Here is a 16,515-nt window from a genome sequence, read left to right as displayed (position 1 = left end):
TGAAAATAAGGGACCAGCAGCCTCGAAAATAAAGGATCAGCAGCCAAAATAAGGGATTTTCTGGGCACAGGTATGTTCAACTTCTGAGCCCCTCTGAGCCAAAGGCAGAAAGCCCAGCCAGCAGCCAAACAAAGCCTCATCATTAAGGGACAGCAGTGGGACTGTCCCGCCAAATAAGGGACACTTGACAGCTATGCTCCTGTTTGAGGTGAGGTGACCAGAACGGCACACAGTGTTTTCCAAATGTCCTCGCACCTGGAGAGCTGGAGTAGACAGAATACGGACCACCAGCAGCCACCCCCCTGCATGCCCAAATCGCAGAGGAGGAGGCAGGGGCCAGACTGTTCCCTGAACTAATTTTATTTTCCACATTGAGCAGGACGAGACAAGGCAGACTGGAGGGTTTCCCCCTTTCACAGTGACTCTGCCCACTGCAGCCATCAGCTCCCAGACAAGGCAGTTGTGGGGGGAGAGGAAGGGGCACACGAGAGCCTTGGCCAAGCACTGGGGGCGGGGGGCTGAGGACATCCAGGCTGGGGGGCCCCTGCTGAAAAGCATTTCGAGGGGGGAGAGAGCCTGCGGGGGCTCCCTCTCAGCTGCGGCTCCAGTCTGTGGGGTCAAAGGAAGGGTCTTCCTGCCCTCCCCCCTCCGCGGTGCCAGGAGCTCAGAAGTCTTCGTCCCAGCCAGAAAACTCCTCTTCGGGCTGCTGCTGCCGGGAGACGGAGAAGCGCTTGAAGTTGACGTAGGGGGCACCCTGGAGGAGGAGGAGGAGGGAAAGTAGGCAGTCGTGAGGGTGGACGGCAGCTGGAGGGGAGTCCTTGCTGCCCAAAAGAGCCCCTCGCCCCCACCCAATACCTGCTTGAGCAGAACGGTGGTGGGGGCCTCGATCTGACGCAGCGCCAGCTTTTTCCAGGAGAGGGAGCTGAACCACCTGCGGCAGGAAGGCAAGGCAAGGGTCAGCCGGGTGGAAGATTCAGGACACAGATCATTGAAAACCCTTCTTCATCCAACACAGAGTCAAAACTGGACCAAAGGTCTGATAAGTATAATTTTTTAATTGTTCAAAATAATTCTGTAAGTGTATGGTGGTCCCTTGGTAGTCGAACGGCTTGGCTCCCAAACAAATCGGCTCCCGAATGCCGCAAACCCAGAAGTGAGTGTTCCGGTTTGCAAATGTTTTTCAGAAGCCAAACATGCAACGCGGCTTCTGCGGCTTCCGATTGAGAGCAGGAAGTTCCTGCAGCCAATCGGAAGCCGCGCCTTGGTTTTCGAACAGTTTCGGGAGTCAAATAGACTCCTGGAATGGATTAAGTTTGAGAAGCAAGGTATCACTGTACAGTGGTACCTCGGGTTAAGTACGTAATTTGTTCTGAGGTCCGTTCTTAACCTGAAACTGTTCTTAACCTGAAGCACCACTTTAGCTAATGGGGCCTCCCGCTGCTGCCGCGCCTCCAGAGCCCGATTTCTGTTCTTATCCTGAAGCAAAGTTCTTAATCTGAAGCACTATTTCTGGGTTAGCGGAGTGTGTTATCTGAAGCGTATGTAACCTGAAGCGTATGTAACCCGAGATACCACTGTACTGCTAAAAGCATAGCATGGTATGGAAAATTCCATGGAGCTGAACTAAACCTCTCAGAGTGCCTAACAAATTAATCATCAGGTGAGAATGCACCTCTGCTAGCTCTCAGGAGGTGTGTAACTTAGGTCACATGAAGCATTCAGTTACAAGTCTCCCTTTTGGGTGTGTCTTTGTTCTGAAAGCAGCCGGGAAGAAGAAAGGCTTCTCTCTGTTTAGGGACACAGCCTCTGGCTAATGCAGACTGGGTTTGGAGAGGCGGAGCTTCGATTTCAGCTCCGGAGGAAGATATTTCATATTTCTAAGATGTTCTATCTGTGCTAGGATCAGCACACGATATTATGCAACTATCCGGATGTAACGTTATCGATTTAAGTTTGTTTTGCTGCGAGTTCGGTTAGTAAAGCTTTTGAACCATATTTTTCACCTGGACAATTTTTATTTCAAGAACGGTCAGTTTTGATTCATCCTATGGCTTCCAAATGTGCAAGATCAACAACCACAATATGGTCTGACTCAGCATAAGGCAGCTTCCTATGTCCCCGCCCCTCGCTGGCTGGGGCTGATGGGAGTTGTAGTTCGAAACAGCTGGAAGGCACCGGGTCCAGGAAGGCCAAAGGAGGGAAGAGAAACCCTTGGCCTCTCCTGCGCCTCCTGCTGGCGGAGATAGGCACTGCAGCTTCTGCCCTGTGGACTCACCTGTGCTTACGGATGCCTCGGATGCCGCTGCTGGTATTGCCCAGGCGCTGCCCTGGCCGGCGCCTGCCATAAAAACCGGGGGGGGGGGAGAGAAGAAGAAGAGGTTCAGCTTCATTCCTTTGCACATGACGCATGCACTTTCCATGCGCTAAGAGGGGAGGCCCCCTGAAGCTGGTGGGGAGACACACCTGCACAGCTTGGCCACGAGGGAGCAGGCAGACTCGCTCACAAACACCGGGAAGGAGAAGATGCCGTCCATGATCTTGCTGTAGATCTTCTGAGGCTCCGCACTGTGGAAGGGGGGCCTGGGGGTTGGGGAGACAGGGGAAGCCGGCGTGAATTTTCTCCTATCAACGACACCGTTGCAGAATGTAAGGGGGCTTTTACTTGGGCAGCAGCCTCTGGGAACCCCTAAAAGCAGAGTCCAGGGGCAGCGGTGGAGCAAGCCGGTGCAGGACGCTCCGTGGGGCCTCCGAGGAATCTGCCTGCCCCCTCCCACCCAGCTGCCCTACAGCTGTTGGGGAGGCAGCGGGCGGACTGTTTGGGGAGTGTGGAGCCTGCGAGCGCCACAACCACTGTGTCTCTCCCAGGACAGATGCGTGGCCCAGGTGTGCTGCAGGCCCAGCGGTGAGTGCCGCCTGGCATTCTGTCACCCCCCTCAGTGGTGACACCCAGGGCGGACCACCCCCACCGCACCCCCTTTCTCCACCCCTGTCCAGGGGTCTCCAAGTCACAGTCCGGCAGGCATTCTCTCACCTTCTCTGCGCTTCACACATGCAGAGAAATTAAGTCACCTTTCCAGAGGAGAAAGCCTTCCTGACCAGAGGTGGGTGCCGGGTTCTGAGAGAAGAACAGCGTGTCTCGTCTCTCTCCAGCTCAAGGCCAAGAGTTTGTCCTTTGCAAACTTTCTCAGCTCATCATTAACACAGTTCTCAGAAGGAGATTATCCAAATCCCTGTTTTCATGTTTCTTCCTATCTAGGTTACCTATCCGTAACCTGCCCCTATCTGTTGGCCTGCCCCATTTCACTGTTTTGGTCCAGGCCATGAGTAGGCAAACAAAGGCCCGGGGGCTGGATCCGGCCCAATCACCTTCTAAATCCGGCCCACAGACGGTCCAGAAATCAGCGTGTTTTTACATAAGTAGAATGTGTCCTTTTATTTAAAATGCACCTCTGGGTTGTTTGTGGGGCATAGGAATTCGTTCATTATTCCCCCCCCCCGAAAGATAGTCCGGCCCCCCACAAGGTCTGAGGGACAGTGGACTGGCCCCCTGCTGAAAAAGTTTGCTGACCCCTGGTCAAAACTGAGGCGGGTGGGTTCTAGCGAGATCTCACAAGATTTCAAGGAGATCTTGTGAGGTTTTGGCAAGATCCTTCGGAGCGCACAAAATCGGGCAAGACTTCTGCAGCATCTTGCCAGGAGCCGTTATCGCAGTGGGGCTGCCTTTGGGGTTGCTGCTTCTTGGGGTTCCCCACCTGCCTCAGCCTGCCTCATGGGGGGGGGTCAGCCCTGAATATGTTGATGCACCGAAAAGCCAGGAGGTGATGCTGAGCGCCTCTGTGCTCCCCAAAGCCACTCCCTGACCCCCCAAGGATTCCCCTTCCTTGCAACTGGCTCCCATCCCTCCCCAAATCACAAGAGATCCGTCACCCTGACTAGAAGGAGCTGAGCGAGAGGGTGCTATGGCCTTCCTTGAGGCAATCTGGGGTGCCCCCCTTGCAGCATTGTAGCCCCTTCCCCTGCTGGGCTTCAGCTGGCAGCTCTGGCACCCCCAAACTTTAGGGTGCACCCATTGCTTTGTCCTTCCTGTGTTTTCTCCCCACCGCCCGCCCCGCCCCACAGCTGCTGCTGGAAGTGAGCAGAACACAGCACAAGGGCCCCCCCATAATCTTGTGCATATGGGGGGGGGTCCATGTCTCACCGCCCGACAAGCATCTCAAAGATGAGCACGCCCAGGGTCCAAAAGTCCACGGCAAAGTCGTGCCCCTCGTGGCGGAGGATCTCGGGAGCCAGGTATTCGGGGGTCCCGCAGAAGGAGTAGGTCTTCTCCCCCCGCCTCAGCGCCTTGGCAAAGCCAAAGTCCACCTGCAGAGACACAGGGGGTTAAGAAGAAAGCGGCTGGATCAGGCCCAGGAGCCCAGCATCCTGTTCTCACAGTTGCTGACCAGATGCCCCAAGGGGAAACCCGCAAGCACTCTCCTGTTGTGTCCCCCGCTGTCTGGCATTCAAAGGTAGACTGCAGCTGGGTATGGAGGTTCTGCTATTGCAGGAGTTGTCCTGATGGATCGTGCCAATGATCCTTTATCTCAGTGGCCGACGAGGGGCCCCAATGGGGCCCCAATAATGCAGAGATAGAGTTATGCTGACACGCACCCCGTCACCGCCCGGACCTCTTACTTGAAGACGGTTGGATTTATTCCAAATAAATGTGCAGAGGGATGCACTGTGACAGGGAATGCACTGGGTAATGTCAAAACCAATTTTATTGGAGCTGAAGCTGCCCACTCGGCCAGACGCAGGTAGGGTTTATCCTCAACCGACAGGTGTGTCCACACACAGGTGTAGGGGGGGAAATGGCAAGCTGTGAGGTCAGCTTTGCATACATGAATGGAGGTGCGACAGGTAAGGAGGACACAGCACCGTTAACCGTGGCTAATGCAACCACCCTTTCATTGCCAGTTGGGCATCTCTGCCCCTGCCCTTTCTCCCTGCTGGCATCAGTGTCGCACTTCCCAAGTGGGTGCTCTGCCCCATGGAGGGTGGTGGAGTTAGCTGTGGGGACCAAAAAGGGGGCAGGGGGCTGCGGCAGGTGTAAATGACTATCAGGCATTGGAAAAGCTGGTATCGCTGGATCAAGATAATCAGTTAAACTAAATGATTTTAACTGGATTTTTGAATAAAGGTGGGATTCATGATTACTGTTTTGAATTTTGCTGTGCTCTTATTTTCCTTAATGGGTCATGCAAACCCACTGCCTGTATTCTGAATCATAGAACTGTAGAGTTAAAAGGGATCTCAAGGGTCATCTAGCCCAACCCCTTGCAATACAGGAATCTCAACACTTTTTAGAGGGGAGGGGGGCACTGGAGGCTAGTGGGTGGGGGCCTGAAAAAGTTTAGGAGTCACCGATCTAGAGGGCATTTTCTTCCTGCAGAGCTTCAGCTGAACAAGATGTCAGGACCAGGGCCATTTTTTCACATGGAACGTTTGCCTGGTGAAAAGCACCTCTGAGCATAAGCAGAGTGTGCTCCCCTTTGCCATTGCCACTGGTCCATCCCTCCACCCTCAGAGGTCAGGGGTTGGGGGGGCTTGTTCTGAGGTGCCCACCTGTCCAGGAACCCCTCCATGCCACCCTCCCCTCCCCCTCCGTTACCAGCTTGACGTAGCCCTTGGCATCCAGCATCAAGTTCTCTGGCTTCAGGTCGCGATACACGACCCCCTGGGCATGGAGGTAGTCCAGGGCCTCGACCACGCAGGCAGAGCAGAAGACGGCCACCGGCTCCGAGAAGCAGCGGCTGGAGGGGTGAGAGGAGGCGGAGCCAGGCTCAGAGGCAGGACAGCTGCTTGGCATGCAGATGGCCTCAGGCTCCGTCCCCAGAGGCCCTGGGCAGGGCTGGGGTCCCAGGAAGGCCACTGCTGCCAGTCCGTGTAGGCAATACTGAACTTGGTGGACTCGGAGTAAAGCAGCTTTCTTGTTCCTGCTTAAACCAACCCTTTAATTCAGAACAAGGAGGACTAGAAACTTGCTTTGCCTTTAGCTGAATAGGCCAGCGACAGGACAGCTGCTTTAGCTTTCCCCCCCCCCCAATAATATTTATTCAAGTTTTAAAAGGTTACAAAGAAAAACACAATATATAAAAGCAAAACATATCCAAGAGAAAAATAAAAATAGGAAAATAAAAAAGCAAAAACAGCTAAAAAGGAAAAAAGAATACCAATCCAAAAAACAAAAAGAAAAAAAGCAAAAGAACAAATTAAACCTTAAAATAACTCCCTTTCTTAACTTATCTCCTTGACCTCCTCACATCTCCCCTCTTTGTATTCTAATTCATACAGATATTTCAAGCAAATCCTTCACCTTATTTTTATCCTTATATCTTATCTTATTATACTGTAATTTTCCATTCTTTCTTTCACCAATTAACCATCCACTTTTACTTTATTTAATCTTATTTCTCATTAAAACTTATATATCTGAACTTATTCTTGAAACGTTTCCCCTAGGGTCAAAAAAGAAAATTCCATTCGACAATTTTCCCATATATTATATGTATATATTATAATTTGTCTTTTTTCTTTTGCTTTTAATGAGAGATGGGAAAATCAAGGACAGCTGCTTTAGCATGCAGAAGGTCTGCCTGCGGCTCAGTCTCCTGCAGCTGCAGGCAGGGCTGGGAAAGGCTCTCTGAGTGAAGCTGCTGCAGATACTGAACTGGAGGGACTCAGAGTCTCATAGAATTGTAGAGATGGGAGGTACCCAAAGGTCATCTATGCCAACCCCCTGCAATGCAAAGGGTCTCCAACGGTGAAAGGTCGGTTCTTAGGATCAGGCATGATCAGTGTGGGATGTGATCCACTGGGAGCAGTCATGTACAACATTCCGTGTAATACTAGAGAAGACATGCAAGGGAATGTTTGGTCCAGCCAGTCAAAACTTCCTGTTCCTCCTGGTTGGAGCATCTTCCTTTGCATGTTGGTGCTGACCTTTAAAGCCCTAAATGGCCTCGGTCCAGTATACCTGAAGGAGCATCTCCACCCCCATCGTTCAGCCCGGACACTGAGATCCAGCTCCGAGGGCCTTCTGGCAGTTCCCTCCATGTGAGAAGCCAAGTTGCAGGGAACCAGGCAGAGGGCCTTCTCGGTAGTGGCACCCACCCTGTGGAATGCCCTTCCAGCAGATGTCAAAGAGAAAAACAACTACCAGACTTTTAGAAGACATCTGAAGGCAGCCCTGTTTAGGGAAGCTTTTAATGTGTGATGTATTACTGTATTTTAAAATTTGGTTGGAAGCCGCCCAGAGTAGCTGGGGAAGCCCGGCCAGATGGGTGGGGTATAAATAAATAAATAAATAAATAATAATAATAATAATAATAATAATAATAATAATAATAATAGAAGGTGGGCGTGACCTAACCTGTCCAGGTAACAAAAGGACGAGTCATGCAGCACTCTCCCTCTTTTCCTTCTTTTCCATCTTCCTTTCGCTGGATGAACTGCTGGCTGCCAGCCAAGCAGTCCCTCAGGTAATCTCCCTTATGGGGTAAATCTGTCTTTATACGTTTGTAACTTTAAGCCTAAAGGCTGCCTTCAGGGATCACACTGTGCTCTGCCTGATCGTGAGTAAACTATCTTTTTATTGCTTACGAATAAGATTGTGGCGTCCTTATTCTTTTAAGAGGGATTCAAGGGAACTTACCAGGAACGTACAATTTGATCTGAGGCAGACTGAATTGTATACTAGTGAGAGGCTCACACGAGCCTGCAGCCAGCTATCTGCTGTGCATGTAAGAAGAAGGGGAATGTAAACTCTGCCAAGTAAAGGAACTTGCTAGCGCAAATTAGGAAGGATATAAATAAAGAATATATCCTCTCCTGCCACCCTGAACACAATCAGGAGAGGTTAATAACCGTTAGTTCCATTATTGGGGCCAGCAGGACTCCTTGCAAGGATCCTTTGCTCTCCTCCCCAAACCCCTGCAAGAAACTCCCAGGGTTAAATCCAGGACTGTAATGCACCCCCAGGGCCCCTCCTGCCAATGGGGACAGCTTGGGCTGGGGGCGGGGCCTTCTCCCCTGGGGGCGGGGCTTCTAGTGGCCAGGAGGTGGAGCTCCTGCTCAGGGTCCCCTCTGCCCTTCTATGCTTCCATTGTATGATTTGTCCCAAGCAGCCTCCTTTCCGGATCACAGCCCCCACCTGCCTGTTGGCATAGCCTGCCCCACATCCCCACCCCTCCCTCTACCCCCACTTACGCCTCACGCAGCTTGGCCCACAGCTCGCCCCCCTGGCAGAACTCCAGCAGCAGGTAGACGTGGCGACTGTCCCGGAAGGTGGCAAAAAGCCTGCAGGAGAGAGAGAGCAATAGAAAAAAGTCAGTCGCGGCACTGAGAAATTGCACAAAACAAATGAAATACCGTGAAAATCCCTGAAACGAGAAGTAATCGACTAGAAATATTAGCTTGTGGAAATAAACTAAATAATAAGAAAAATCAAAAAGCTTAAGGAAAAAATTAGAAAAACCTAGAATTGAACAAAGCCTTAACGGGATGCCGGCTACAAACCTTGTTCCACTGAACTATTCAGTTTCCTCAGAAGGAAATAGAAAAATCATAAACTTTAAATGACCAAAATTCAAAAAAGGGTAGAACCTTCCAAAATTCTGAAGTATTATAATCCTAGCTCAACCTAGGTGAAGCAAAGCACTGTAATAAAGGATTGAGGACTCAAAAGTACAAAGACTGAATTTACAAAAAAGGTTTGAAAACCTAAATGGCAAGTTTTAAACAAAGCCCCACTTGAAGAAAGCAAAGCACAGTAATACAGGGGTTGAGGACTCAGCTGTGAAAATTCTAGTGCTGCCCCAGGAACCGGCAGATATAAAACACAATAAAACAGCAAAAGCTTCCCTAGACAGGGCTGCCTCCTAAAAGTCGTACAGTTATTCATCTCCTTGACGTCATTTGATGGGAGGACCTCCTTGGGCCTGATCCAGCAGCCAGGCCCTTCCTGTGTTCCTGTGGAACCTCCAGCTCCAGGGACAGTCTACCTGGAGTCCAAGGTCCTTAGGGGTATTTGGCCACTGCGAGAACAGGAGGCTGGGCTGCTGCCGCTGCAGGGATCGCCTGACGTCCATCTCTGTGGGCTCCGGGCCCCAGACCCCCACCCCTTGCCCCCCACTGGAGACGGGGAGTGGGAAGAGGAAGGCGCCAGCACCTGACGATGAAGGGGCAGCGGCTCTGCCGGAGGACCTTCTTCTCCATCAGGACGTGCTCCTGCTGCCGCTTCTGCACCACGTGGTCCTTCCGCAGGCGCTTGAGGGCGAAGAAGAGCTCCTGGCCCTCCTCCACGCGACGGACCTGCGAGGTAGGCAGGGAGGGGAGAGAGGGGAGAAGTGGGGGGCCGCTGGCACAGCCCAGGCCAAGAAAGCTCCGTAGGCAGAGTGCAAGACTCTTAAATTCAGGGTTCAAGCCCCACGGAGGGCAAAAGATCCCTGCATTGGATCCCCTGCAGGTGAGGCTCACTGACCTCCTGGAAAAGCAAAAAAAATGACCTTTTCCTGTTAGGCAAAGTTCATAAGACGACCTGGATGGTGGCCAGATTCTGTGTAGGCACAGGCCATCCCCTGACCCAAACTAGTTTATTAAGAAAATCCCCAAACTCGGTTCCATGGGTGACTCCGGATCATCTCTCTGCGGTAGCTTATCTTAAAGTTTTAAGTGTCTATACGATTATCGCATTTACAAATTTTAAATTTATTGTTGTACATTGTTTTAAATGTTTGTTTTCCTTCTGGGATTGGACCCCCGAGTGTGTTTTATAAGCTGGTCTCTGACCGTAATAAATTATCAAAAAATTCTAGGATTCTTCAAGGCTTGTTGGAAGATTCAGGATAAATGAAAGGAAGTCCTTCTTCACATGGCGCGCAGGCAAACTATGGAACTCCCCGCTGTAGGAGGAAGGGAGGACCAGCAACATGCATGGCTTTGGAGGAGGATGGGATAAATTCATAGAGGAAGAGAGGACTATCGATGGCCGGTAGCCAGGAGGCAGCCATGCTTCTGAGTCCCAGTTGCTGGAAACCTCAGGAGGGCAGAGCGGCTCTTGAACCCAGGTCCTGCCGACAGGCGTCTGGTCAATCCCTGTGAGAATAGGATGCTGGACCAGATGAGCCACTGGCTGGATCCATCAAGCCCTTCTTAGGCTCTTTCTCTTGTCCCCGCCCTGGTGGTGGCACAGCCAGACCCCAGCAGGGCACTGGAGGTGGCATCACCCAGGGTGGGCATTTGATGGAAGGATAAAGGAAGGATCCGTCCAGAGCAGAACCAAAGATCTGTAGAGTCGGAAGGACCCTGAGGGTCATCCAGTCCAATAAGCAGGAGTCACAGCTGGAGAACCGCTGGCCAGGTGGCCACCCAACCTCTGCTGGACCCCCTCCAAGGAAGGAGGAGACCTCCCAAGTTAGCCCATTCCTCCCCCAGCCCTTTGTATATAATTCTCTTTTACAATTTAGAATACTCACTTTTACGTCCTTAAGATACCAATAACTTCTTCTCTTTCTGTGGTTCATTTTACATATAATAAATCCCTGCATATTTTACATAAACTATGCCGTTCACTGGGTCGCAGGTGGCGCTGTGGGTTAAAGCCTCAGCGCCTAGGACTTGCCGATCAAAAGGTCGGCGGTTCGAATCCCTGCGGCGGGGTGCGCTCCCGCTGCTCGGTCCCAGCGCCTGCCAACCTAGCAGTTCGAAAGCACCCCCGGGTGCAAGTAGATAAATAGGGACCGCTTACCAGCGGGAAGGTAAACGGCGTTTCCGTGTGCAGCTCTGGCTCGCCAGAGCAGCGATGTCACGCTGGCCACGTGACCCGGAAGTGTCTCCGGACAGCGCTGGCCCCTGGCCTCTTAAGTGAGATGGGCGCACAACCCCAGAGTCTGTCAAGACTGGCCGGTACGGGCAGGGGTACCTTTACCTTTACCTTTTATGCCGTTCACTATTCCATTATTGCACCCATTATGTTCTTCTTGTTCTCTTACTCTATATGTTAAGCCTGCAAGATGCACATATTCCATCAGTTTAAGCTGCCATTCTTCTTTAGTTGGGGCCTCACTCATTCTCCATTTCTGGGCTACAAAACACGGGCCGCAGTAGTAGCATACATAAACAATCTTTTTTGACACCTGGGAATTTCAGTCTGAATTATCCCCCACAGAAAAGACTCATTTTTTTGGAGGGAAGTACTTTTAAACATTTTTGTTTCAATTCATTCGATTCAATTGATCATTTCCCAGGACACTTTTCCCCGCATTCCTCCCCAGACCTTACCAGCTCCACGGTGCCAAACCCCCCAGTGCCCAGGATGACTGGCTTCCCTCGCTGATCCCCATCTTCGTAGAAAACAGGTAGGAGGTCCTGGAGCTGCAGGGGGTTCTGAGCTCCCTCTAGGAAGGACCCCCTGGAGAGAGAGAGAGAGAGAGAGAGAGAGAGACTGGGTGCCCAGCAGCCATGAAATCTTGCTGGAGACTTTCCCTCCCCGGGGGGTGAAGATTCAGGTCCCTCTTCTGCGTGGGAAATGAAGAGGTCCCTCGCTCTTGTTGCCACCATGGCAAGCTGGAACAGCTGCCTTTTTTGGGCTGTGTGTATGCCCCTGACGCCCAGCCCTGGGAAGGGCAGTTGCCAGTGCCCCTGCTTGCGGGCCCGTTGCTGACCCCTTGCCAAGCCCCTCCTCACGTCTGCCGCCAGCCCTGCAGTGGTGCCCCAGAATCAGAAGAGACACAGGAGCAGAGACAGCTCGGCAGAACCAGGTCCCTTGAGCTGAATAGTGCTGACACTGGCTGGCAGCAACGCCACTCCAGGGCTTCAAGGTGTCTGTCCGCCCAGCTCGACCTGCAGATGCCAAGCTTGGCTGGAGGTCAGGATGAAAAACAGCTGCTCTGTCGCTTCCCTGGATCTCCAACGAGGGGCCCCACCTTGCTGTGGAGGGGGTCTTTCAAAAACAGGCAACCCCAGAGGGCTGGCCACTAGCCAGGCAAGGCGAGGCACCTGCCCAGGCTCAGGAACGCAGGGAGAAAATGGCCAGGAAGGGGGAAGGTTGCCCTGGCGCTGCCCACCTGGACAGAGGGCAAAGGGCCTGGCTGCTGCCTGGTAGAGTTGGAAGGGGTCCAAGGGGTCAATCTAGTCCAAAATGTGGGCTTCTTTCTTCCTCTGCATCTGGGCTCCCTGGACCACCACAGGGGACCCCACCAGCCCTGATGCCCCCACCCAAACCGCAGGAGTTTGAGCACTGACCGTCTGGGCTCAGAGAAGGGGGGAGCCTCCTGCGCCGCCGTTTCCCTGCGGGGAGGGGGAAGAAAAGGCGAAATCAGCCAAATGAAAGGTCCCTTCCCAACCCTCCCAGCTCTTCCCAAACATGCACCCACAAACACCCCCAGGGCCAGAGGAGCCCCCCACCCCAAACCACCCTTCCTAACTACTGGCAACTCTCTTCCCCCAGCCTCTTCCCGGGTCAAGCAAGTCGTCGTCCTCTAGGGCTCCCAAGAGCCTGCTCTGTCCCAAAGGGGGTGAATTGAGTACACAGGCAAAGTGCAGAAATCAGGTCACAGAATCATAGGAATGCAGAGTTGGGAGGGACCTCGGGGGGTCATCTAGTCCAGCCCCCTGCAAAGCAGGAATGGGGCTCCAACCCACGTCCCTGAGATTAAGAGTCTCGTGCTCTACCGACTGAGGGTCACTTAAGCAGTTCTCAGACGGAGACTTGAAGCCAACTTTACCTCTTGGCAACATTCGCCAAAGGGACTGAGCCCATTCGTCTTGGCAGCGTGGTGTAGTGGTTAGAGCGCCAGACTAGAAGCTGGGAGAAACCAGGGTTCAAATCCCCATGAAGCTTGCTGGGGGCGACTTGGGCCAGTCGCTGCCTCTCTCAGCCTAACCTCCCTCACAGGGTCCTTGTGGGGATAAAATGAGGAAGGGGAGAGCCATGCGTGGCTCCTTGGAGGAGAAATTGGGATAGGAATGAGTTGCTCTGGGACGCCACCACAGCTCAAGGGGGATGACAGGATCCTGGATTGGGGCCTCGGGTGAACCCTTGGTTTAAGCAAGGAAGAGGAAGGACCTTGGTGGGACCCTGCAGGCAGAGACCACCCAATTCCGCAGGGCAGGAGGAACCCCCATCCCAGGTCCCGCCTGAAGGACGGGGCAGCCGGAACGGGGTCAGAGGCCCCAAACACCCCCTTGCAACGTGTCGGAAGACCCTAAATGCAGACCTCACAACCCTGGGACTCCGTATCCACCCTCTGAGAGAGTTCAACAGCCCAAGTCACATTCCCATCCACCTGACATAGTTGTATTAGATTCCGCAACAACCAGGGAACATGACGATGGGCCTCCGAGGACACATGACAACTTGTGGAACGAGGCCTTTGTTTGAAAACCACATTGATTTGGAGATTAAACGCAATTAAACAGACATTTAGTGCTTCTGCTGGGAGTGGGTGGGATTGCTGAATATTGATTGTTGCTTCTTGTATAAATAAGTGAAAACAATAAAATATGTTTTGGGGGGCAGAACGAAGAGCATGCAGTCTGCTGGAGGAGAGGGACTGGGAGCCACATATTTCTGTCTCTCAAGCTCCCTTATTATTTTGCCTATTGAATGCTGGAAGTTGCTTATGTAACCTTGGTATATTTCTAGTACTGAAACATGTTTTTTTTTTTTGTATGCTATTGCATTTGCCATTGTGTTGTTTTGCTGTGTTATTAAGAAATGGCTTCTTGCACGGTTTGCTTGTGTTCCTGATTCACACTTTGAGCATGATTTTCAGCATCAAAGAAAATGAATGAACAGGAAGGAAGGAAGGAAGGAAGGAAGGAAGGAAGGAAGGAAGGAAGGAACTGGGGCCAGAATCTCCTCCTGCAAAGTCTTGCTGAACCCCAAAGACAGGTTGTGTATGCCTGCAGCTAATACACACCGAGGGCCAGGGGACCCCAGATTTGTGTGGGGAGTGGTCTTGATACGGAGAGAGGAAGGAGGACACGAATGCAACTCCTTCCACATGGAAGCCCCTTTAAAGGGGAGCCAAATACTTACGGCTCTTGGCTGCACATTGGGCTCAGTTCCTGAAAGTCCCTGTGGGGAAAGGCAGGAAAGAGGGGAGATGTCAGTTTGAGATCCCGCTTGGAGGCCCACCTGGGCTCAGGTGCAGACCTGCCACCAGGAAGGCCAAAGGGGGCGCTGGTTCTCAGCTCCTTCCTGGCAGTCAGAGTTGAAGGCAAGCGCTGATTTGGGAGTCCAGAGACCTTTGACCTCCAGTTTTCTGACTGAGTTTCAAACACCCATCCCTGCAAAGAGCTGAGAGCTGCGCAATTTGGAGAACTGCTATAAGCTCGGTGGCTCCCCAACGCTTTCAAGCCCCCGTCCCCTTGGCTCCATAAACTCATCCCCAGTGCCCCCGACCCTATTAAAAAGCATTATTCAAAAGAACAGCAGTTTGCACGGCCCACTAAGGAAGGTACTAGCACAGCAGAATTCAAAGCAGTAACAATAAATTGTGCATTTATCGAAATCCCAATTAAAAGTACTTAGTTTAACTCGACAAAATGGATGAACTCAGTTCCATGATACCAGTTTTGCAAAGCCTGGTACTCAATTAAACCTCCAGTGTCCGCCTGCTCCCCCCTTCCCTCCTAGCACCCCCCAGGGAATCCCCAGGGCGTGATACCATCCACTTTGGTGCACATGGATGGGGGACCCTCCTGAAGTGTGAGGATGGCCCCAAGCAGCCCCCCGGGCCCCTCCCCTCCTCCCCACAGACAGGCTCAACGGGATCCTGGCTTACTCCTTGGCGATGGCAATGCAGGTGACCTCCTCCTGGGCCCGGCAGCTAGCTGTCCGGCGGATGTTGCTGCAGGCGAGGAGAAGAAGCAGAGAAGGGAGAGAAAAAGACAGAAGAATTAAGTCTACGCTAGAGATATTTTTAGGGGGGCCTGTGGCTTTATTCACAACTGCCTGCCAGGAAGGTGGGTCCTCTCCAAAACAGAGGGCCACCAACCCCCCTGCTTGACCGCTTACTGCAAAGGTTTTCAACCTTTTTGGGTCCACAGCCTTGACCAACTACATTCTTTCTGTGGCAACCCTGGGGGGCTCAGGAGCCCAGTTGCGCCACCCCTTGCCTGCAGAGCTGGCAGCCCCTCACCCTTTTTCAAACACCCTCCCTCGTGGTGTGTTCCCTCTCCTTGGGAGTCCTCTGGGCAGCCACTGCCGAGTGTGCGGGTGCAAACATCCAGAGTGTGGGGGTCAGGTGGGATTGCTATGAGGAATTAAGGAATATGGAGCAAGCCATTGTGTCCGCGATGAAAGCACTGCGTTGGCTGGGTTTGATTCATTGACAATGGTTTCTGATCGAATCCCACAAGCCTCTGCACCTCTGCCATTTGCTTTCTCTATGCCTGACAGGCAGGTATAAGCATCCTAAACACAGGCCAGTTACTTCATCAGGCATCCTCAGTACATAAAGATAGTAAGTTACTTTGATGTAGTTTAATCTTTAGATAGATCTTAAGGGCCAGGAAGAGAGTTCACAAGGAGATGGTAAATACTGCCTCAGGAGATTTCACCCCTCCCATATCCAAGAATCTCCTGACGAGTCTGCTGATTCTCCAGAGAGGAGGAGCAGTGTTCTGCTTTCTACTTATTCAGCTCCAGCACCAAGTCAGTCAGTCAGTCAGTGTGTCGGAGAGAGAGAGAGACTGAGTGTTAGAGATCGTGTGTAGAGATAAGGTTGCTGCTAAAAGCAGCTGCAGACACTCAGTGCTGCATTCATTTATGCTTAGACCTATTTAGCTCTGTATATAGTTTTGCATCATAGTTATAGTTATAGAATAGAAGAAGATATTCTACAGAGCTGCTCTCCGAGTTGTTGCTAGACCCTGCTATACTCTGCTGTGCGACGACTGTATTGTGGAAGTGAATCCGGTGCTCACAACTCTAAGCTGTGAGTCCACAGCACTTTGACCTGGTGGTCTCTGGAAGTGCTACCCAGCTTGCCTAGCCCAGTCGGGGTTGAAGTGCATGAGTCCAGTTGGTGACACTGGCTCAAGGGCGATGCTGACACTGCCATTCTGCCTCTCCTGTTTATGACCTCTGGGGTTTCCTCAAAGCATAACTCCTTGCTTCCTCTTTTATTTACTCTGAACTATGTATGCATGCTCAAGTAGGAAATAGTTTCTTTGTAGTTAAAATAATTTCTTCTGATCTGACTTTGTCCCCACGTGGGGTTTTTTGAAATGCTCAGAGGAAATCTGATTGGTTCTTACGAAAACTGTGTAAAAAGTTCTTTTGTGAATAAAACGACCTGGGCCGGAGGGTGGAGGGGAATTACTATTATACACACTCCTCCCAGAGTCTTGCTGGTCAAGCCACGTGTGTATTCTATGAATCAGAGTCGAATCCTTCCTTGCTTTGGGAACGCTGCAACAGAGGCCAGAGTATATTTCACCAGAGTTGCCTGCAGCACCCCTGACCAT

The 16,515-nt window shown here is 51.9% G+C and overlaps 1 protein-coding gene across 2 annotated transcripts in view; it reads right to left on the bottom strand.

The window, feature by feature from the left end:
* Positions 1 to 344: 344 nt before the first annotated feature.
* Positions 345 to 16,515, bottom strand: part of LOC307211736 (cGMP-dependent protein kinase 1-like) — a 34,620-nt gene continuing 18,449 nt past the window's right edge. For both annotated transcript variants that reach the window (XM_079968668.1, XM_079968667.1), the window contains exons 10-21: positions 14,829 to 14,894; positions 14,081 to 14,119; positions 12,283 to 12,327; positions 11,320 to 11,449; positions 9,209 to 9,351; positions 8,248 to 8,337; positions 5,651 to 5,792; positions 4,199 to 4,362; positions 2,464 to 2,580; positions 2,276 to 2,338; positions 856 to 931; positions 345 to 754 (exon numbers count right to left, since the gene is read on the bottom strand). In XM_079968668.1, coding sequence (XP_079824794.1) covers positions 665 to 754; positions 856 to 931; positions 2,276 to 2,338; positions 2,464 to 2,580; positions 4,199 to 4,362; positions 5,651 to 5,792; positions 8,248 to 8,337; positions 9,209 to 9,351; positions 11,320 to 11,449; positions 12,283 to 12,327; positions 14,081 to 14,119; positions 14,829 to 14,894 — 1,165 coding nt within the window. In that variant the 3' untranslated portion in view covers positions 345 to 664. The remainder of the gene's footprint in view (positions 755 to 855; positions 932 to 2,275; positions 2,339 to 2,463; positions 2,581 to 4,198; positions 4,363 to 5,650; positions 5,793 to 8,247; positions 8,338 to 9,208; positions 9,352 to 11,319; positions 11,450 to 12,282; positions 12,328 to 14,080; positions 14,120 to 14,828; positions 14,895 to 16,515) is intronic.

This window comes from Podarcis cretensis, assembly GCF_951804945.1.
Source record: "Podarcis cretensis genome assembly, chromosome: 3".
Taxonomy (NCBI): Eukaryota; Metazoa; Chordata; class Lepidosauria; order Squamata; family Lacertidae; genus Podarcis; species Podarcis cretensis.
This window is presented reverse-complemented; position numbering and strand designations above follow the sequence as displayed.